Here is a 22,409-nt window from a genome sequence, read left to right on the forward strand (position 1 = left end):
TTCAGGACAGCAGTGCACTCGCGGGTCAGGATATCCAGAACTGGATTTCACAAATGCTTTTCTGCCAGCAGCTGGCCAACACCTGGAGCAAAGTCCTCATCCAATCAGCCACTCTCATTATAAAATTAAGGCCTGAATTATAATTATACGAACAGAAACACTTGCCTCCTTGCATCGAACATCTCGGTGGCCTTGGTTAACCAAAGGGCAGCCGAGATGTTTCATCAGAGAATTGTGGAAGTCTTCGAAAGGTCAAATTATAATTACGACGATGCCTTGTTCGTGGGGTTTTGTTATTTTAAAAAGCCAAATGTTGTACAGAACCACACAGAGCAGAGTCTTCTGCTGCACTTTATTTAATATGAACATCCATTTGTTCTGCAGTCACGACGCAGAGCGCCATGTAGGGACCGAATCAATTAGCTCTCATTACGACTACCGCATGCTCTGACCTCACCAAAGTGCCTCTCCACTGGAAAACATGAAAAATGTGTTGACTAAAAGCAGGCAGCGCTCAGGTCACTTGCTTCTGTAAGTAAACCAGCTCTGGACAGCTTGGTTTTCACTTAATTTTGAGTGATCAGATTAATCATTGCATTTTCTTTTTCTTCCAACAAATTAAGACACTTTATTTTCCTACATTGAATCACAAGTTAGTTTTTCTTTGGTTTAGAATTGGTACAGGGGGCGCTTTCCAATTGATTATTTTTCACCTGTTTTCCATGCTCCTTACCTGGAAATTGATTCAGGTTCTTTATCTTAAAGATGACATTTTAACCCTTTTGGGTACTCCCAAACTTTCCTTTGAACAAGGAAACATGAGTGCAACCTTTGCACAAGTATTTTTGAGGAAAGTGTGATCTGTGGGTCCACCGCTCTCCATCTGCCACATCTGCAACTGACGTAGCTTCGAACTGACGTTTGAATGAGAAAGGACATTCCATTTGCCTATTTCACGTTTTCTCATCTTCACTTATTTTTCTTGGTTCTTCTACCCTCTCCCAGTGGGTGGAGCCGACTTAAAAAAAAAAAAAAAAAGGGTCACTGACAAAATCACTTCCATACCATAAAGCAGGGATCATGATATCTAGCCCTCGAATCCAAGCCCTGATTTCTGTTAATTATCTGAACAACTAGTGCTACTGTCTGTCTTCATACCCAACTCCCAGGTGACGGGAGGGTGGAAACAGCAGGTACTCACAGACGGTGATTTGAGGATCTCACTTGTAAAGAAATGGTAGAGCAGTGGTCCTCACTCCTGTTCCTCGAGAAACGCAGGGTGTGCTGGCTTGTGTTGTTACTCAGCACTTAATTGATAAATTAAATGAGTTAATTACACAGTTAACTCACCTCACCTGGTTTCTTGGGCAAAAAAAAAAGCCAGCACACCCTGTGGCTCTCCAGGACCAGGGTTGGAGACCACTGGTCTAGAGAAAGTTTTACTCAAGTCTGGTGCTTGATGCCAGAAAAGTTCTGCCTCTTTCCATTTCCCACTCTAATCAGGGCAGGATATATTACCTGAGGCACCAGAAGATGGAATCTCTGGCTCATCAGTCACATTAATCAAGCAATTAACTATCGGGTGGAAAACTCACAGACCTACTGGCTGGTTTAAGCATCGAGGGTAGAGGTGTCAAGCTAAAATACGAGTCTGTGGGTTTTTGTGGTTTCCTTTCAATCGAGCTGCCAATTAAGACCTTGAGAACAGGCTGTGTGGATCATATAGCCAATCAGTCACTTAAAAAACCCACAGGTACCGAGAACACCCTGAAAACCAGCAGACGCTGTGGCCTCCCGGCACTGGAGGCTGATACCTGTGGGCTAGGGCAAAGGTTTCAATCTGAACCCCTGGAGGGCTGCAGTGTCTGCAGGTATTTGTGGTTTCCTCTCAAACAGCAGGCAGAACAAGGTGTGTTGACTCTTTAGACAATCAATAACGGAAATGAATCACTCGTGCTGAATCAGACAAGAACCTGCAGACACTGGCTCTCCAGGACTGGAGTTTGACACCCCTGCTTTAGGCAATCGACAACATGAATGAATCATGGTTGCTGAATCATGCAAAACACCTGCACATGCTGTGGCTCACCAAAAACTGGATTCAGACACCCGAGATGAAGTGATCCATTTCAGACAGGGGAGGCAACCCTGGTCCTGGAGCACCAATGACGTTTCTGTTTTTTTGCTCCGTCTGAATTTGATCACAAGCGTTTGGGGAATGATTAGAAGTCTAAGCCTGAATATCCTGAATGGTGAAATGTAGTGCCTCCAGCTCATCGTAACCTACATTCAATAAACCTGATTAATTAAAATGAAACCAGTCTTGTTGCTGTGTGTTTGGATGTAGCAAATACCAGGATCATCTTTTAGAGATTTTAAAACCCCACATTGTACATTTACAATATTTTATCATAAGTTAATTAAGTACCAAAAGTCTCTCCAGTTTTACATGTCCATTCTCCAGCGCTACTCATTAGCTTTCCCAAGAACAGGCTGTTTTAGCGACTGTGTCTTTAAGGCTCATTGATATCAATGAACCTCTGTTCTGATTGGCTGGCTAGCTCCAACAAACTAAACACCATCTGTGCCAAGCACTTGGTCTGGCTACAAGGTGGCCCCTGCTGAAGCAAACAAGCCTATCGTTATGATGTCATAACCTCACAGAAGTCCAAACGCTCGTTTAAATGCACATTTTCTTCATACAGATTGTGTGGGGACTTTGCCTTTTGATACTTTCACAGTGTTTTATCTTCAACTCGTTTATAATCCACACAGCACAATTCCACATGCACAATTTTCACAATATGGGATCTCTTAAGATAACTGCTGAACAGAACTATCTGATGGGAGCAAGACAAAAGGAACATCAACAGAAATGAAAGTGCAGTAGAGTACGTTTATTTTCATATAAAAAAAAAGATCTGATGACCATTATCTGAAAATACAGTGTTTTAAAATATACAGTGATCCAAACCTAGTTTTTCATTCCTGGTGTGCAGACCACGCTAATTCTACGCTAATGAAATTGTCTTTGTATTTATATACACATACAGTCCTAGATTAAATCCAAGCCCATGTAACATCTACATGTTAAATCTGATAATAGGTTATTTATTGGTGGTTTAATCAGGTGTCACCAACAGAAACATACCCCTTTAAATGCTTAGCTTCTTGGTTCACAGAACAGCCTTTCATGAACAAAATGTACATGCAGGCCAGAAAAGGAGCACTCCATTATAATACAGGTTTTTTTTCTTAAGGCTTTTTATGCTATAGCTCCCAGTACATTACTCAATGAAGGCTTGCATACAGTGCATGAATTTAGGTCCAGGGAGTAGTCTAGCAAAATGAAATGCAATCAACATTGTAATAAAACCACTACCACTACACTTAAACAAAATGACGTTTAAATGTGATGCCATAAAAACATGGATAAACAAACAACCCATCCCCTTTAGATATAAAACATTTGTAAAGAAAACAAATACATAAAATAATCAACCTATCCAGAGATGATTCATTATAACGTGACAATTTCAGTGATCGAGCGACTAGTGGTCTAGGAATTAAATAGTCGGAATGACGAGATTATAATGGCATATCATTCAATGTACAAAAATATATTTTTATATTGCATAAACCCACCCAGCAAGTCAAATCATTTTTACATACATTGCTGGTTCTTAGTGCAGTACTGCCAAAGCACTTTACAGATCCAGGCCTACTTGGTTGATGCATTTTAAGATTACATTTACACACAAAATATGGAAATGCAGCCCTTGGACACTTTCAGTAATTCTGCTGCTGTTTGAAATAAAAGCTTTTTCAGATGAACTTCTGCATCAGGGCCCCCTGTTTCACACAGCCTCCGCTCAGGCCAGCAACTGCGTAAGTGCACCGTGGGTTTGGCGATTGGTCCTGTGTTTATTTAATAAAATGCTGATTGCTTAAAACCGGTTGGGAAAGAAAAAGGCTTTGAGCAATTGTACTATAAATGACAAAGTTTCTGGAGGACCTGATCAAGATTTAAAAATATATATATTTTCAAACACACAGCGCAGCACTTACAGACAGCAATGGGGGTCTGTGGGTCCCAGTGTAAAAAGGCTGTAAAAAGGTGTTTGCCGTATGTACAGGACCCAGTGAAGAACGATCGGTGCCATTCACGGTCAAGGTGGACATGCTGCAGCCTTACGAAACATGTGCTGGCAGAGAAGCGGGAAACAATAGAATGCTGAAAGAACGCCAAGGATGTTCGCTTTGAAATCGTTTGGCTTCCCCTCATACAGGCCCACCTTTTACAGGTGACAGGCGCCTTGTGATGGTACAGTAAAAACACACGTGGCTGTAGAGGCCATGCCGTCATTCGCAAATCTTATATCGTCTCTCGCTTCAAGTCACTAACATACCTTTGTTTACCTTTGTTTGAGTGAGTACAACAAACTGGCTTTCTTTCTACCAGGTTATCAAACAGAACGAAAATTTGGGGGAAAAAAAGAATTCTGAAATGATTTGCTACTTTAATATTATCTTTCTATCGAAATGGTTTCAGAGCAGGAACAGGCTGCCAGGAATTTCAATACCTTCATGCACATGCATGCACACACACACACACACGCACCCGCGCAGACACACATGCAAACGCACACGCACACTGTTCCCTTTCGGTTAAACCGCTGTTGTCCCTGTCCACGCCGTGAGCCGCAGACGGTTTCAGCGTGGCGTTTTCGCCAGACACTGGTGAACACATCAGGTCTCATTTTCAGGGAGGTGCAGCACCCTGCCGTAGGCGCCACACGCTGGCACACCGCCAAGCTAATCCTGCGCCTGTGACATCAGAGCTGTGGGGCTGAGTGGAGTCAGACACTCGCTGTTCTGTTTTCGCCCGACAAGATCATTTTTACATTCGATTTCTCGCATAAGGGCCAAATCTGTCGGCTCGAGACTAATTCAATCTCCATCGAATCATCTTTATGATCTTGGGGTGAAGCAAAACCACCCCCATGCCAACGAATATTGCATCCCCCCCCCCCCCTCCTCATCTCCTCACCTATGAACCTCTACTGAAATTACTTTCTTTTTGGGAACACGGAGATAACTTGGCAAAGTGGCAGCCCTAACCATAAAGCTTTTGTTCTGAGGCAACATTGATTTCCATTTAAATGAAAGAGGGAAAGCTATCCACTCCAAATGCAGTCTGTCTGAATGAAACGTGTACGGCCTAGGCACTGTCCAAATCATTTCTCCATGCATGGTTTCATCCTCCCACCCTCCAATCCAAAACACTATAATACATTAATAGTACTAGCTTTTAGAGAGCCATTTACAGTGGTAACACTTTCTGTGAAGGACCCTACATAAAAATGACATGAGCCTTCCTAAGCATTACATAGCCCTTCCATAAGGACTGCATGAATACTCATAAACATCTATTCCATCTGACACAGACTGTCATTGTGTGACTGTGTGTATACCGCACATGGCATAACAACAAAATAAATTTGAATGCCATGGAAATGTCACTTTTTCCTGTTACACAGCACAATGCCAGTCTGTCAGTAGTACAAATTGTTTATTCAGCGCTTACAAAGGCATATTGGACTTTTGTAGGACCCTTCATAATCAATGATTGGGTATGAAGGAGAAAGCAATGCTTTATATTAGTACAAAAGGAGCACTTATGGAGGCTAATTAATGCACTGCTTTAGAAGCGGGGCTGTTCACACCCGTCCTTTCCACCTGCGTTTGCTTTCAGCCGTTGAAAGGCTCTGTAACAACATTTTTCATTCTTTGACTGCTGGGAATGATGTTGGTAGTGAAAGATTAGGACAAGAACGGTACTCTACGTGACGGTCGGGAGAGACGCGGGTACCTCTGTGCGTATTCAGGTGCAGCAGCGATTCCCCTGCTACGCTTAACAACGACAGCTCCATGCAGGCAGCTGCTATTACAAATGATTGTGGGTATTTTCCCATAAGGTCTGTGTGAGAGCATGTTGGAATGGCTTTGACGATATAATGTCTCTCAATTAAGGCCATAATAACTGTTACTGTTACATTATGTCTTGTTTAAAAACCCAAATTACGGAAGGATTTGGTTGCACAGCCAGCAAACACTCCACATTGAGGAAATGAAAAATGGCTGAACATTGAATATTGTTACTAGGGAGGTGTGGGGTGTAGAAAATGGGATGTCATAGGATTTTTTGGTCTTTTTTCCTTTGGTTTTGATTGGATTTCATCTTCGCGGTTATGCGGAGTGTCTTCGTTTGGCCGGAGTGTGGCACTGTGTGAAACCGCGACCCTGACTGAAAACCTAACCACGTAACCCTGCCCTTACACGGACAGTCCTCACTGAGCTGGAAGAAAATGACAGAAGACAGTGACTTAAATGGGCGCGTGTGACTAAAAAGGGGTGCGAGTTCTGAGAACTCATGGACTCTTTCGGACTTTCTTTAGTAGAGGGTGGTCCAGGAAGCAGCAGAGTGGAGAGGTCCCAGAGAGAGAGAGAGAGAGAGAGAGAGGGAGAGAGAGAGGTGCCCAGGAGAAGACAGCAGTTTGGCAGAGGCCTGTGGATCTCAGAAGGCCCAGGCTTTGGCGGGGCCTAGATGGTGGGTTTCCCGGACTGCTCAACGGGGACAGAGTAGACTCTGGAGGGGGGAGAGAAAGAGAGAGAGAGGGAGGGAGAGAGAGAGAGAGAGAGCATGATTATATCATCACTGCAATGTTTCATTATACCATGCACTATCTGAAGAAATGTTAGACACAATGCTCTCCCCCATTAGGAAATGCATCTACCCTGACTGATTCGATCCATATAATCCTTAGTAGTAGTACTCTACCAGCATTTGTCATTATATTTTTTAAATCTCAATCACAAGGGATATCATTCACAAGCCTACTGTGTAACAATACACTCAGTGAGCACTTTATTAGGTAGACCTGTATACCAGCTTGTTGATGCAAATATTTAATCAGCCAATCTTGTGGCAGCAGCTAAATGCGTACAACCATGCACACACGGTAAAGTTCAGCTGTTTTTCTGACCAAATGTTAGAATGGGGAATAAATGTGATCTAAGTGAATTTAACCATGGAATAATTATTGGTGCCAGACAGGGTGGTTTGGGTATCTCAGCAGCTGCTGATCTCCTGGGATTTTCATGTCAGTCTTGAGAGTTTGCAGAGAATGATGCAAAAAACAAAAGAAGTCCAGTGAGCAGCAGGTCTGCCTTGTTAATGGGAGACATCAGAGGAGACAGGAAGCTGGTCAAAGCTGACAGGAAGGTAACAGTAACACAGATCACCACATATGAGAACAGGGGTACGCAGAAGAGCATCTCTGAAAACACAACGCATCATAACTCTAAGCAGCAGAAGACCAAAAATAGGTCTAATGAATACCTAATAAATTGCTCACAGACTGTATTTCACCATGTCTAATGGGGGCTGGTCTGCGGCTGGTTCACAAAACAGGTTTTAAAAAACTCAGTTTTGGTTGAATGTCTTATCTGGAGCCTGCCATGAGAGACTTTTGAGAAATATAGTGCCCTGATTCTTAGAGGTCACACTTCATGTAGCCTAGCTAGGGAAAGAGGGGTGGGGAAGATATTTTTCCAGTAAGGACTCCAGGTAGGCTTTAAGGTCTTGGCAGCGCATGGTTTATCTGTCACGCTGGGGTTGCTTTGTTTATAAACCTCCTTTTCACAACACGGATCACTCAGCACTGCGCCACCGGCAATAGCCGCGGCCCTCCGAGGCACCTGTAAGCTGCCAAAGGAATTAAAGCTAATAACACAGTTTTGGTACAACAACAGTCCTCTCTCTCTCTCTCTCTCTCTCTCTCCACCTCTCTCTCTGTCTCTCTCTCTCTCCCTCTCTCCACATCTCTCTCTCTCCCTCTCTCTCTCCACCTCTCTCTCTGTCTCTCTCTCTCTCTCCACATCTCTCTCTCTCCACATCTCTCTCTCTCTCTCTCTCTCTCTCTCTCTCTCTCCTCAGAATGGGCCACGCTTCCCGGGCCTGGTCTGTGAGCCCCGTGCGAGCAGCCCAGGCTGTCGAGGAGAGAAACTCGATTACTCTGCAGAAAGGTGAACGTGTGCGCTCCTACGACCGCACCGCTAACGCGCCCGTGCGCTTCCTCTCTGGCGCGCCGCACTGTCTTGTTATGTTCAGACTGCGAGGAGAGGAAAAACACAGCGCCTCATCGTTAAACTGGTTGAGGCAGTTTGTTCCCTGTTTGTTTTTTGGTTTGCTAATTCAGGGATTTAGTTTGACGTGCAGCTGTTTTTTTCCCCTCCCTGAGAAGCCCGTTTTCTATTAAGGGTGCAGTCACCCCGGTGCGTGTTGGGTCTTGCTCTGGCAGGGTTAGACACAGGCTGATATCTTATTCTTCTGTGTTTCTTTCACGGGCGGGGTGTAAAGGTGACTCAAGTGACGTGTCTAATTTCAGAACAAGCCTGTACCGGCCTGGTGGATGAGCTCCTGCTTGGCTTCACATTCAGAGTGTTGTCTGTGTTTGACGTTGACGTGCCCCTAATGGTGAACAAATTGTCAACGTGACGGGACTGTTACCCACCCGACTGGTTCTGCCGCCCTCCCAGGGGTGACATATCCAGTAAAAGCTGAACACTCATCTTTCTCCTAAAAGACCGGTGACTGTTGATTTTAAAATAATAATCTCTTGTGCTTTAGTGCCAGCTCACTGCCACAGTGAAGGGTGGGGACAGCAAGCAAGCTCATATTAGTGCTTCTGAAACGGTGCTGTAGCCTACTCCTCTGGAATAAAACTAGTGCCTTTAAATAGTCGCCTATTGCAGAAGGACCCTCTGGCCTACTCATTATTATGCCGAGAAAGACAGACCGATTGTATGTGCCATTTTTACTTAGCCTATGTGACTAAAATACCAGCACAGGCAGAATAGGTCTACATTCTCTATTAGAAGTTGTTCTTTTTATAGTTATTGTACACCTAAGCAGAAGACCATGACTTATCAGCGTGGCGTGAGTTTTATTTACAAAGGAAAACACACTCTCCTAAGACAGAAACGACTTGTGATGAACTTCATGAACCACACATTGTTTTGTTTTTTTTATATTCAAGAAGGCCCACAGACAGTGTAGACTTTAGTTAGGTAATCATGGGGTGAGTGTGATTGGAAACCGTTTTCTCTTACCCTTGCTGTCGTTTTTGCATATGACGTCTGACCAGGACAACGGCTGAAAAACAGGAACAGGAGAGAAACAGTCACCATCTCCTCCTGACTCCTCTGTGTTATCTGCAGCCTTCCCACGGCTATATTTCCAAACCTTCCTGACAGTTTGCTTCTGACAGTTACAACATTTCCAGCCATCCACTCCAAAACCTACTCCACAAATTATCCAACACACACACACACATGCACACACACACGCACGCACACACACACACACACACACACACACATACACTCACACACACACGCACACACACACTCACATGCATGCACACACGCACTCCCACATGCAGACAGGCATACACACACACACTATTGCATGCACTGACTAGGCGAGCAGTCTGAAATATTCATGTGTAAATAAATTAGCAATGGGCACAGTGTGAGTGTGAGAACATCAGGTGGGAACAGGTTATGTTAGCAGGTTAGCCATGTGCACAGTGTGAGTGTGAGAACATCAGGTGGGAACAGGTTAAGTTAGCAGGTTAGCCGCGTGCACAGTGTGAGTGTGAGAACATCAGGTGGGAACAGGTTAAGTTAGCAGGTTAGCCGCGTGCACAGTGTGAGTGTGAGAACATTAGGTGGGAACAGGTTAAGTTAGCAGGTTAGCCGCGTGCACAGTGTGAGTGTGAGAACATCAGGTGGGAACAGGTTAAGTTAGCAGGTTAGCCGTGTGCACAGTGTGAGTGTGAGAACATCAGGTGGGAACAGGTTACGTTAGCAGGTTAGCCGTGTGCACAGTGTGAGTGTGAGAACATCAGGTGGGAACAGGTTAAGTTAGCAGGTTAGCCGCGTGCACAGTGTGAGTGTGAGAACATCAGGTGGGAACAGGTTATGTTAGCAGGTTAGCCGTGTGCACAGTGTGAGTGTGAGAACATCAGGTGGGAACAGGTTAAGTTAGCAGGTTAGCCGCGTGCACAGTGTGAGTGTGAGAACATCAGGTGGGAACAGGTTACGTTAGCAGGTTAGCCGTGTGCACAGTGTGAGTGTGAGAACATCAGGTGGGAACAGGTTAAGTTAGCAGGTTAGCCGCGTGCACAGTGTGAGTGTGAGAACATTAGGTGGGAACAGGTTAAGTTAGCAGGTTAGCCATGTGCACAGTGTGAGTGTGAGAACATCAGGTGGGAACAGGTTAAGTTAGCAGGTTAGCCGCGTGCACAGTGTGAGTGTGAGAACATCAGGTGGGAACAGGTTAAGTTAGCAGGTTAGCCGTGTGCACAGTGTGAGTGTGAGAACATCAGGTGGGAACAGATTAAGTTAGCAGGTTAGCCGCGTGCACAGTGTGAGTGTGAGAACATCAGGTGGGAACAGGTTAAGTTAGCAGGTTAGCCGTGTGCACTGTGTGAGTGTGAGAACATCAGGTGGGAACAGGTTAAGTTAGCAGGTTAGCGGTGTGCACAGTGTGAGTGTGAGAACATCAGGTGGGAACAGGTTAAGTTGGCAGGTTAGCCGTGTGCACAGTGTGAGTGTGAGAACATCAGGTGGGAACAGATTAAGTTAGCAGGTTAGCCGCGTGCACAGTGTGAGTGTGAGAACATCAGGTGGGAACAGGTTAAGTTAGCAGGTTAGCCGCGTGCACAGTGTGAGTGTGAGAACATCAGGTGGGAACAGGTTAAGTTAGCAGGTTAGCCGTGTGCACAGTGTGAGTGTGAGAACATCAGGTGGGAACAGGTTAAGTTAGCAGGTTAGCCGTGTGCACAGTGTGGGTGTGAGAACATCAGGTGGGAACAGGTTAAGTTAGCAGGTTAGCCGTGTGCACAGTGTGAGTGTGAGAACATCAGGTGGGAACAGGTTAAGTTAGCAGGTTAGCCGTGTGCACAGTGTGAGTGTGAGAACATCAGGTGGGAACAGGTTAAGTTAGCAGGTTAGCCGTGTGCACAGTGTGAGTGTGAGAACATCAGGTGGGAACAGGTTAAGTTGGCAGGTTAGCCGCGTTGAGCCGTTTTGATCCACTGAGACAGGGGGCCGTTTCTGCCTCGGGCGGCGTTGCTCGGCAAGCGTTCTACCACGCAAATATCTCTTTGAATATTTAATACGGACACGTCTAACCATGCAAATGAAGTGCCTCTAGACGGGACGGGACCAGCATATCCCACAGATGGCAGGCAGTACAGCCAGGTTCTGCCGAGGGTTCGAGGAGGGGGGCCAACGTACCTACGATAGCAACTGCAGCCAGGGCCACCACGCACACTGCTGCTATGATCGCTGTGGTGGCGAATCCATCTGCAGAGGAAAGCACAGAAACACGGGGGTCAAAGTGACAGGGACTGGGTCTGCTTAAACTCATCCAGGCATCAGGCCCTCTGGGGTGCGTGGGTGGTTGCAGAAATGACATCCCAGATGGGATAAACAGCACAGTAACTTTACTGTTAATGAAAGGGTACCGAACAGAATTATCATTCAGGACCTAGCAGTGATTGAATTTGTTACATTATTCAAAGGAAAGCACTGTAAGATATTCTTGCATAAGGGCATGTATAGCACTAACATAAATCAAATGGAAGGAAATCTTGGCCATTGACTACTGACATGTAAAAAATCTGCAAATGTGATCTTACAGTTTTTTATAATCACTTTGACACAAATTTCAGAAACTTGGGGTAATTTTTCAAAACTGCAGACACAAAACTCTAAACACTTTTTTAAATTGCTTGGATACAATATACATAAACTAAAAATAATTTGATCACTGGACGAAATCACTTGTTCATAATGACTAAACTTAACTTTCAAAGTATTAGCATTTCAAAATGAACTACACACATTACATCTTTTCATTCATTACAGTGCATCTAACTACCAATGTATCCAACTACTCAAAATGATAAGTAACTATAACATTACTCCAAAAGCATAGTTTTATGGAAACAGATTACTTGTAACAACATTCCATGTTTAGATCACGAATGTTTTAGAATAAATAAATCAAGTGACAGCAATTACTTTGGAACAGGATCAATTTTACCACATTATCATTAAATTGAATTGCATAACCATCTTTTGTCACAGGGGTTTTCAACCTTTTTTGACACACATGTTTGAGATGGTGGACAAATGACTGATGATTGATTGATTTTACATAGTGTTAAGAGTAAGGATGTTTATCACCCGCAACAATATAGTGACAACATGGAGCAGTCAGATGATCCATGTTAGAATAGAGATCAAGCAGTGAGAGGAGGTGGAGGTGGTCAATGGAATGGCAGATGACAAGTACTCCTTCAGAGAGGTGGCCTTGTTTCTCGTCTTAGAGGTGGGGGTGTCCTGGTAGAGGACAGTGTCTTTCACTGCAGTTCAGGATTTTTTCCCACTTTGTTCCTATAATTTTGTTGCTATGATTACAGTTCTTTACAATTGCTCAAAATTCACCTTTTCAAAACTCTTCATACAACTCTCTGGACCAACATGCAGCTTGTCAGTTCATTTCATTCACAAAATTGATCACAACCACCAAAGCACTGCGAACATGTCTCAAAGGAGAAGCACCAGCAGTAGAATTGTTTGTGTCAATCATAGAACAATGATCTAAAAAACACTAACAACCAGTGGCATTGCAGTCGAGGCACTATTTTCTGTTAGTGATTTTCAAATAGGACTGTAGAAATGTATAGTTTTTGGTGGTTCAGCAATGAAAAAAATCATTCAAAAGTTCTAAAAAGTATAAAAAAATACCTCTTAGAAAAAGCTTGTTTGCAATGGTCAAGAAAACTGTGAAACAAACCCACAGTATGTTATGATTATATATTTTTTTTACAGTATTCAGATTTTTTTCAATGATTCCACTCTTTTCTACTGTTTCCACTATTCCCTTTATTTAGAACCACAAAAAGACCATATTGAAACATGTATCAAGTATTTTTTCATGCTATAGTAAAGTATTGTAAAAACAACTAAACAGTGAATCCATATATATCTTTTGTGTGGGCGACCTAAACAAATGTTCCGATAGTATTTAATGAAAAATGAGGAATTTGAACCAATGAGTTTGGAAGTGTAAGATTTCTTCAAAGACATGTTTTGAACAGGCGAACGGGCTACAAGTGCTTACCATTTTGAACGTTGTGTCTAAGGTTTTGAAAATTGAGCACAAGCTCGTGAGATGTAAGTGATTGTAAAAAACTGTAATTTACTGGTCATATTGTAATATTGTTAAGCAATATTCCATCACTCACTATGTTCATGAACACCCTTGATATTACAATCAATTTAATCAATATTAAAATCAATATTAATATATATATTATAGTTTTAGAGATAAACTGAGGTGTGTTAACCTGCATTCGATGATACTGTAAATAGGCCAATCGCTAGCCAAGGGTTTGTGAGAGTAGAATAAATACAGACCTTACCATTATTTCACACAGTATACAACAGACACACTGTATGCAAGCCCTGGCAGGTCTAAGTCTAGCTTGGGACCCTGATTGGACCAAACTTTACACAAGACACTTCATCAACAAACCTGCTCTTATGTGTCTTCTGCCAATTATAATGTCCAGAGTTAATTCAACTCTTACACTTATCTAACAAGGATGAAATGTACTATATTTCAGTAAAATGGCCCCTCTCTCTGAGTTGATTCAACACTGAGCTGTATTCATATTTCATGTTTCCCATATTCCAATATTTCTCCATATTCTCACCTTCGCCCGTTGATGGTGCCTTGTCAAAATCCTCGAACGGTCCTAGTTCAGCATTACTCTTTGATCCTTTATTAGCCACGATTGTGAGCTCCTCGATTGGTTCCCCAGCTGCAACACAAAATAGTGTGCCCATTGACACCCCTGACCAGATCAAGTCCCTGATGTGTGACACTAGCACTCACACACAGATTTAATAGGTTTACCCTACAGTGTTTCAGTGGACACTGCCAGTGCATTCACTCTAGGATTCCTCTTTGAACTTTGCCGATCTCAACGAAAGACTTCTGGCTCTTTTGCTCAAAAAATGAGTGAAAGGATGTTGGGAAGGGAACGGAATGTTCGAAGATACAGAGAATCTCAGGGGGCTGCGTTTTCAGGATTCTTTCAAGGGATGATGTACAGTATTATAGATTATAGGCCCCCTATGAAGTCGAAGAACATCCAATACGCATTATGAGTGCACTGTTCAACACACCAACATACTGCCCCGTCACACCTCACAAGTGGAAAACTTAAATAATAAATAAAGTGAACCAACCTGTTTCATCATCGTCGTCTGCAGAAAACACAAGGCAAGGAAAAGGAGAATGAGGCCAATTGTTTACATTTCAGGAAAAAGCTTTGGTACACATACACCCTGGCGTATTCATTTAAACTATACAAAATGCGACATCCATTCCGACTTAAACAAATACAAGCCATTCTAACCGCTGTTTGCATTTTAAGACAAATCAGAGGTGATTCTGACACGTATCGTGCGTATCACAGAACCAGATACCAAGCTAACAACATGGAAGTTTGCCATTGCTCCAAACTGGAACACATTTGCATTATGTTCCCGAACTTGTGTGGAGAGAGAGACGGGTAGATATACGGAATGCGTTAATGTGGGACTGAGGCTTGAATTCATTCAACATTCCTCCTTTGACTTGCAAATCAATGCAAGTTTTTGTGGTTTTTGGGTTTGGCACCAACGTTGTTAGAGCCCAGGCCTACTAAATTCTAAATTTAAAATCTAAAAACTAAAAAACTAAATTTGTATTTGTTACGAAAGGGATTAGGGATAGATTATTTGGAAACTTTACATACCCGAGTCCCCAGAAGCTTCAGTTTCTTGTGATGTAACTGCAGGAGAAATGAGGGTAGAGATTAGGCTGGGCTTCAATTCAGCGCAACAATGAGAAACACATTTTACTGACCGCAATTAAATTCACATTAAAGTCAATTAGCCTGTGTCTTCTATTACAATCAAAAATTTGGTTGGGGGTGGTACTTTGTTCTATCACATTATGTACCATTAAATGTTGCTTTTACACAAACGCTGAGCCATTATGCTCTTTCATATATCCTCAACGCCGCAGTTAGAATGACACTCCAGCAGCCTTCAGCAGGGAATCATTTAATTTAATACAACAATACACTTGCATTTGACCAGAGCTCAAAGATACAATGTCATGTCAAAGATACAAGGCCTAATGGTTCCTCTCACCCTGGAAACCACTCTGACTCTGACCAAGTACGAGTGAGTGTACTTAAGGCTTTCTGTTTCATGACAGACATGACAAAAGCCAAGGTTGATGACAGCACTAGTCTGCTCAAGACTCCAGCTTTGAGCCTCAGGAAAACTAATAATCAATCTCTGGCCATTAGGAATGCTATTTTTAAGTCATATCTCTGCACAAGCATTGGTTTGCACACACATCGCTAGACACACTTTCTAAAACACAGATGACCGTTAACAGATTTCCTTCATAATGCAGCACCCCGAGCAGATTAAGCAGACTCTTACCTGTTGTGCTAAGAATCAAACACAGAATGAGAAGTCGCAACATCTTTGTACACTGCCGGGGGAAAAAAGGAGGGGTTTATTAACATTTAGAAGCATCATTCATTAATACCAAGTATAATGTGAAAGAAATGCACAAATATACCCACAGTAAATATCTCCCACAGATATCTAAATATGGATGCTGTATTATTCAGTAAATATGTGTTCAGGGTTGTTCAGGGATACTCTTTTGAAATTAAGAGATCATTTAACAAGTTAGGCTGATTGGCAAAGGCTTGACACATCCCTGACGATCCTCACATTTTAATTACTCCGGGGTGCTGTTAAAGTTGGGCAATCCAAGCGCGAATATGACCAGCTGCTTATACTGTGTGCAAGCATGTCAATTTGACAAACAGGGCTTTCCAGTTGGGAACTTGTTCAGCATCGCCTCGACTTGAGCTTTGATGCATGACCTCCACTCCCATCGGAAAAGAAAAAGGAAAAACCTAACCAAGGTGCCGTCGTTCTTGCGGGATTACGCGTGGCTGACCGTTTGGGCGTCTGTGCCAGCTGGACAAAGAGAGACTCGGGTGCACTGTCATCTCTCGCTGACCTCAGATCTCAATCTGCCGTGAGCAGAACGAGGCCCTTTTTCCACTGAGCTTAGCAAAAAACCAGCGTCCGCGTTAGTCCTTCACCGGGGCCAGTCAGCGTGTGGCAGTCATCCGTTGAAAAGCGCGCTCAGTGTTATTCGCCAGAGTCATTCTACCGCGTCTTCACATCACAGCATGTCGAGCGTCCATCAAACATTACTGGCCTTTAGAAAGAAACGCAGATGATTTATTTCTCAGTTTTGTACACTGTGTCTCGTTCTTTGCACTCGCTAACAACCGACACTGCATTTGTATTTGTTTCTGTGGCAGTGCAATATTTGTTCCTTTGAGTGTGACAAAAGGGAGGTTTAAATGTAGCTAGGTGAGAGGTCGGGGTGTTTTATTTATTTATTTTTACAGTTCCTTACACCATTCGGTCCGTAACAATAACCTTTATTTAAATAACCTTTTCAGATCCATAGAGCAGGTGCTGCACATCTGTTTCTTTCCCACGTATCGACTGCGGCCTAAAATGGCCACCAACCACTGTCTGGGAAATAAGAGCACAATTGCCGGTATTTATAAACCGGGATGCAATGGGACAGCTTCCTCCCTGGGTGAGATTCGAATGAACTCAAAACCTCTTCCAGCATTTCTAACAAGAGACTGCCACACTGGGACAGACACATCATTTCAGCTTGAAGATGATAGCTTGAGCTGGCCAAACCATGGCGAGCTGGATACTTGTTTGAACTGGTCAACCAGCTAAACCATGTTGAGCTGGAAGCTTCTCTGATCAACCAGCTACCAGCTTTTTCAAAACCTAGCTTTGTTTTTTGTTTTTTTCCCAGCAGGGCTCTTTTGACATTTGGAGGGGGGGGGGGGAAAGGGGGCTGGGGGCTGGTGGACGGGCAGGGGTCTTACCATTGCACCAGCTCATCTATTGTTATCAAAGCCATTGTGTTCAGACCCGCTTCCTCCAGCTAATGACTGAGCCCAGTGCTATGCAGCCAAAAGGGTGACCAGTTCATGAGGAAACTGGCCCGGGAACTACATCCTTTTTTTTCCGTTAATGGGAAGCTTCCGGCTCCTGTGGCTTACTGTACGCCACGCACGTCCGGCCTTCAGTAAGTCCAGCTGAGACCAGGCACAGATTAGAAAGGTCAGGCTCCGTCATCAGTCCATTCAATGCAGTTCCTTTAGGACCAACAAGTCCAGCTGTTGCTGGTTTAGTCCAGTTTGTTGCCTTCCGTGCTGAAAATAAACAGCTCCAGCTAGGTTTTGAAACAGCCAGTAGCTGGTATTTGAAGTTAGATTTTATGCCAGGGTTCTGCTGTGTACCAGATAATATTTCTTCATTTCTTTGGACATGAACTGTTAACAAATGTCCTTTGTTGTGGAGTCAGACTCTAGTATCAGTTGCTCATTGCATAAACATGCAAATGGTAATTTTTAAAATAATTTTAGTTGCCTCTTGTTGCAATCAGTCTTAATTACCTTACAGGCTAGAAGACCAGACAAGACCAGAAGAAGCACACCAATACTAATGGCTTTAAAATACCCCAATAAAATTACCTAGGAAGCCACATTACAATCTCTCCTTGATCAAATTATATTTCAGAGCTACTTTGGGTAAAACATTAAATTTGTCTAATTTAGAAAAAAAAAGGATTATAGCACAAAGCCTCTTAGCCAAAAAGCTATCCAAAGCTTATCATTATACATCCGCAGATGGATTTATGTGTATTTGAATGCAAATTGAATGTACCTTTCTTGCATATGTTTGAAAGGTTTTCACCTTAGCTCAATTTTCACTTTTAGAGTTAACAACGCACAGCTAAGAACACTGTTCCTAAACCAGTTCTCAAACAAATAAAAAGAAACTGAATTCATAAAACTGACAATGATAAATCAAGTCAAGCGCTACAAGGAAGCAGCCACTCGCAAGACTAGCAGTGAAGCAGAAGCAAGACTTCTCTTTTTTACAGCTGGTTTTGCTGACAGGAAGATGAGATGTGCACAAACATACATGTGGATGTGAGCATTTGCGTGCACACACACACACACACACACACACACACACACACACACACAATGCTGCTCAATGCAGACACAACAGCTTGCTACATGCTGACACCAGAAAAAGCTCATTTGTTAATAGTGTTGTTTGACCTCTCTTCGCTCTGCTGACTGACATGAATTTGATAGTGATAAGAATCAGTCATGGCAGTGGGGCCGGTGATAGATAAGCAGTGTTGGTGAAAAAGTCTCATACAGGGCCAAACACACACTGCGCTGGGCTGCACTCTGCCACACTTATTAATGCCAGACATATGTAGGCAACCTTGAAAGAACTGATCTTTTAAGATATTATTTCACTGTTCTGGTTCCTCTCGAGTCAGTGGAGAGATAAATTATTCTTACTAGAATGTTGATTCTACTGGTCAAGAAAAAAACAAACAAAAAAAAATGCTAGCCCTCACTCAAAGCCAACCTTGATACAGTATGTTTACTATGGTACAAGCAAAACTGTAACGCAGCTAGGGAGAAGTATGGCTTTGTATGCAAACATGCAGAGCTATAACTCAGGCCTGAATAGAAGCTGAATAGTGGAATATATTGAGCGTGGTCATTTTGGTGGGGTCTACTGTAAAAAACATTGGCTTGCCAAACAAACAGCATGTGGTTTCAGCATGGAAGAAGGTCTGCCCACTCACGCAAAGGTGGGTTTCAGTCGCCCCCAGTATGGACTGAGAGAAAGAGGGTGGAAGCCTTTACCCTTAAAAGGCCCACTTCCTACTGTCGCCAACAAAGGGACTGAACACCAGCCTACTTCCTACCTACTGAAAGAAGCAACAGTAAATTGAAAGAAGCAATTTCTGAATTGATTCAGTGGATTCCGAGCAGCCACTGCATCATAGCTATAAATATAATGAGGGGATGGCTGACTACAGCCATTACCTAAGAAGGGTGCTGGGCCAGTGCACTGCTAGCCCATAAAGGTGAGCTCAACACTTTGATTGGTTGCCAATGCAACTTAAATTAGGACACCTTTCAGAAAACCAACAAAATTTGCTGTGCCCAGAACTAATCCAAGTTAATTCAATTAACAGTATCTGGGCTTCTTGGCAAACATGTCTTATATAATAGATATGTTTAACTGCAAAAACATGACTTGGGCATGATGGATATGAGACCAAATGTTGAGACCACTGTGACGACTATGGAATACAGGCAGCGCTGGATGGAGAGTTACCAGGCTGACCAGTGGAGGATGGGCTCTCCACCACTTTTTTTCTCCCCACTGGGGACTTTTTTCCCCCTCACTGCTTGCTTTTTGGGGGTTTGTGGTTCCAGGATGGTTTTTCCCAAATGTTCACTCTATAAAGGGACTTTGTGACAGCGCTTTATAAATAAAATTGATTTGATTATATTTGAATTCAGATTTAATCCAAGATGGTAAACATATGTCAAAGACCCATAGCACAATAACAGTAAGAAGTTGCACTTAATGCTTTTTTTTTTTTTTTTTTTTTACAATTTATGTAATGATCAATAGAATGCAGCTTGCAATTATATTTTCATTATGTTTTCATCCCACATATAATCACACAGCATGTCAATCAAAATCTGTGGCGACTAAGACATAGGCTACATTAGACTATACATATCTGGCACGGCAGCAATTCCAGCCACATCACAATGTAAAACCTTTGTCTTCTCATTTTAAGCAGCAACACAGTGTCTATAAACAGCTTGCTTTAAAACAGGTGACATCTGACTGACAGCCGCTTCTTATATTGCACACAGAATCACCCACACATGCACACACACACAGATCCTACAAATGTCTATTGTTCGTGTATATGCAGTTTCATGGCAAAATACAGAAATACACATGAATGTGTGCATTGGTATATGTTATGCTCTTGTAAGTCAATTCCACCTCCTTCCACAATACCTCACTGCAATAACTGCACTAGTAGTATCTTTGTGCTTTGAGTTTATCAGCATTACCACATCAGATTTACTGAGACATATCTAAAAGTCCCCTGAGATTCAATACATCTGTTGATACTATTGCATCAATTGTATATGTACACCAGCATTGCCTGTGGTGCATCTCTAGAATCTGGTTGGTAAGTGTGCCTGACATTTTCTTCCTACATATTACATTATTGGCATTTGGCAGACGCGCTTATCCAGAGCGACGTACAGTTGATTAGACTAAGCAGGAGACAATCCTCCCCTGGAGCAATGCAGGGTTAAGGGCCTTGCTCAAGAGCCCAACGGCTGTGCGGATCTTATTGTGGCTACACTAGGATTAGAACCACCGTCCTTGCATGTCCCAGTCATTTACCTTAACCACTACACTACAGGCCGCTACATATGCTTGTTTTATGAAACGGTTTGAATGTTTGTATGGATATCCAGCTGCACACCCCATGAATGTCCTGATGCCCGTGTGGGCCCTGCTGATCACTCCATGTCACTGTTGCGGACACTGCCATCAGTAATTCTCAGCTGTGTCGCGTCTCTGCAAAACCTGGCTGGCTGAGACAAATATTCATGTCACATTCATAAACAGTGGCTTTCCAGCCATTTTTTTTTCTTTTTGCTTGCTTGTTTGTTTGTTTGTTTCCTTTTTTCTCTGTGCTGCTATGTGAAAAAGACAGCCACTCTATCTTAGTAACTGTAAGAGGACGTCAGCATAACTTCAGAGATGATGCACAGCTTTGACTCCACTGACTGGTGGCGCTTGCACTCTGAATTTGCAGCTCTGTGGACTCCTTCCTCAGCTTTGCAAGTGTGCCACAGCAAAATAAATCAGATGCAATCCCAATGCATTCAAACAGGGACTGTGCATGTGGAACTAGTTTTTCCAAGGCCTCAGAAGCGCTGTGTAACCTTACATTTACAACAATTGATCATCTCTGGACTTTCTTCTGAAAATACAGAAAACTCCCGTCACAAACTATCTGGAGCCATTAAAACCAGAGCATTTCATTTCATTATAGAGTGAAATAACGCATCCAGCACAACGCACATCACAGCCCCAGTTTTCTCGCGCAAGCATTCACACTGTAGATCCGTCAAGACTAGCCACTGAGGACCGAATTCAAGGTATTTTTCAGTTATACATCAGACTTATTTTAGAAATCTTTACCTCTTTGTATTATTCTGCCGAGGGTTGAAAAGAGACCCGAGGCAGATCGTGGAAGCCGACTAACTTGTTCTCTTTTGGCAGAATTCCAGACAACTTAGGTCATTCAGAGAAGCTTCCAACATAAAGTGCATAATTAGCTGAGAACTTGCTCCAACATACACTCACATTCTCATGCCGATTAAAATATGAACAGTTTTACATTTTATGTAGCCTATTATTACTACTACTGAGTTCACTGGAATTATTATCGAGATGGACTAAAACATGTCGGAGTTCCCAGACCACTGGAAGATACATCTAAAATATAGGCTAATACGACGAGTACTGTAAATGCAGTAACATAAACATTTTCCCAACACACCCAAACACAGGTACGAGAATAAAATTGATTATGAATAAAATACCTCCGGCACAGACACATTCTGCTTAGAAAAGCAGAGCAAATGGATCGGCACTTTATACACATAAAACGTCCAGTCGATACAGTTTAGAGTTACAGTATTTTGTATTCGTATTTTTAATCGGAAATACACGACAAACCATAGCCTACAGCAAACATTGTAACCGAGAACCATTTAGATAAGTTAAAGCAGAGACAAGTATTACATGACAAAGTAAAAGTTTCCCCATCGGAAAAAAAAACCCCCAAAAAAACCCAGTCTTACCTCAGCTGCAGCGTCAGGTGCTTTGCGTTTGACTGTACTTCACCGAATGCTCGACACAGGAAATCATGCTCTATACACCCCCCATCTTATATTCGGAGGAACTTGCGCAAAACCATAACATTTTTTTGCACGGGTTACATATTAATGTGCTGAGTAGGGGGAATGTAGGCTTTGTGGTTGTGTACCAATTAAATGTACACGTAACCGCAATTTGATAATGACGTGAAGGCAAAAAGCACCGCTTTTAACGGTTGAACGAGAGTCAACCAGACATCTAACTTTAACTTGAAAAATTACAACCTATAAAGCAGGCTTATTGTAATTAAGAGTCGCGTGTAGTACTATCTGTATCTGTCT

The 22,409-nt window shown here is 42.8% G+C and overlaps 1 protein-coding gene and 1 long non-coding RNA gene across 3 annotated transcripts; both read right to left on the bottom strand.

Moving 5' to 3' along the window:
- Positions 1-414: 414 nt before the first annotated feature.
- On the bottom strand, positions 415-2,831 carry LOC133133989 (uncharacterized). The gene is made up of 3 exons (XR_009709234.1): positions 2,429-2,831; positions 1,202-2,191; positions 415-1,018 (listed from the first exon to the last, which is right to left on the bottom strand). It is a non-coding gene; the product is annotated as an uncharacterized LOC133133989 (long non-coding RNA).
- A 45-nt stretch (positions 2,832-2,876) lies between these two features.
- Positions 2,877-22,139, bottom strand: si:dkey-262k9.2 (uncharacterized). 2 transcript variants are annotated; one of them, XM_061239963.1, is made up of 9 exons: positions 22,053-22,105; positions 21,388-21,499; positions 15,646-15,697; positions 14,946-14,981; positions 14,395-14,412; positions 13,857-13,964; positions 11,368-11,436; positions 9,175-9,217; positions 2,877-6,649 (listed from the first exon to the last, which is right to left on the bottom strand). In XM_061239963.1, exons 3-9 carry the CDS (start codon positions 15,686-15,688, stop codon positions 6,604-6,606), a joined length of 363 nt encoding a protein of 120 aa, XP_061095947.1. In that variant the 5' UTR covers positions 15,689-15,697; positions 21,388-21,499; positions 22,053-22,105; the 3' UTR covers positions 2,877-6,603. The 2 variants fall into 2 exon arrangements, with proteins under 2 accessions (XP_061095947.1, XP_061095937.1); XM_061239953.1 differs by lacking the exon at positions 21,388-21,499 and having other exon boundaries at positions 22,053-22,139.
- Positions 22,140-22,409: the final 270 nt, after the last annotated feature.

Source organism: Conger conger, chromosome 1 (assembly GCF_963514075.1).
Source record: "Conger conger chromosome 1, fConCon1.1, whole genome shotgun sequence".
Taxonomy (NCBI): Eukaryota; Metazoa; Chordata; class Actinopteri; order Anguilliformes; family Congridae; genus Conger; species Conger conger.

Excerpts from the sequence above, each read along its gene's own strand:
- si:dkey-262k9.2 (XM_061239953.1), bottom strand. The coding sequence starts at position 15,688 with ATGTTGCGACTTCTCATTCTGTGTTTGATTCTTAGCACAACAG. Across the intron at positions 11,437-13,856 it reads GGCACCATCAACGGGCGAAG|ATGGATTCGCCACCACAGCG; the intron begins GTGAGAATATGG and ends TTTCCTCTGCAG. Across the intron at positions 9,218-11,367 it reads GGCTGCAGTTGCTATCGTAG|CCGTTGTCCTGGTCAGACGT; the intron begins GTACGTTGGCCC and ends CCTGTTTTTCAG.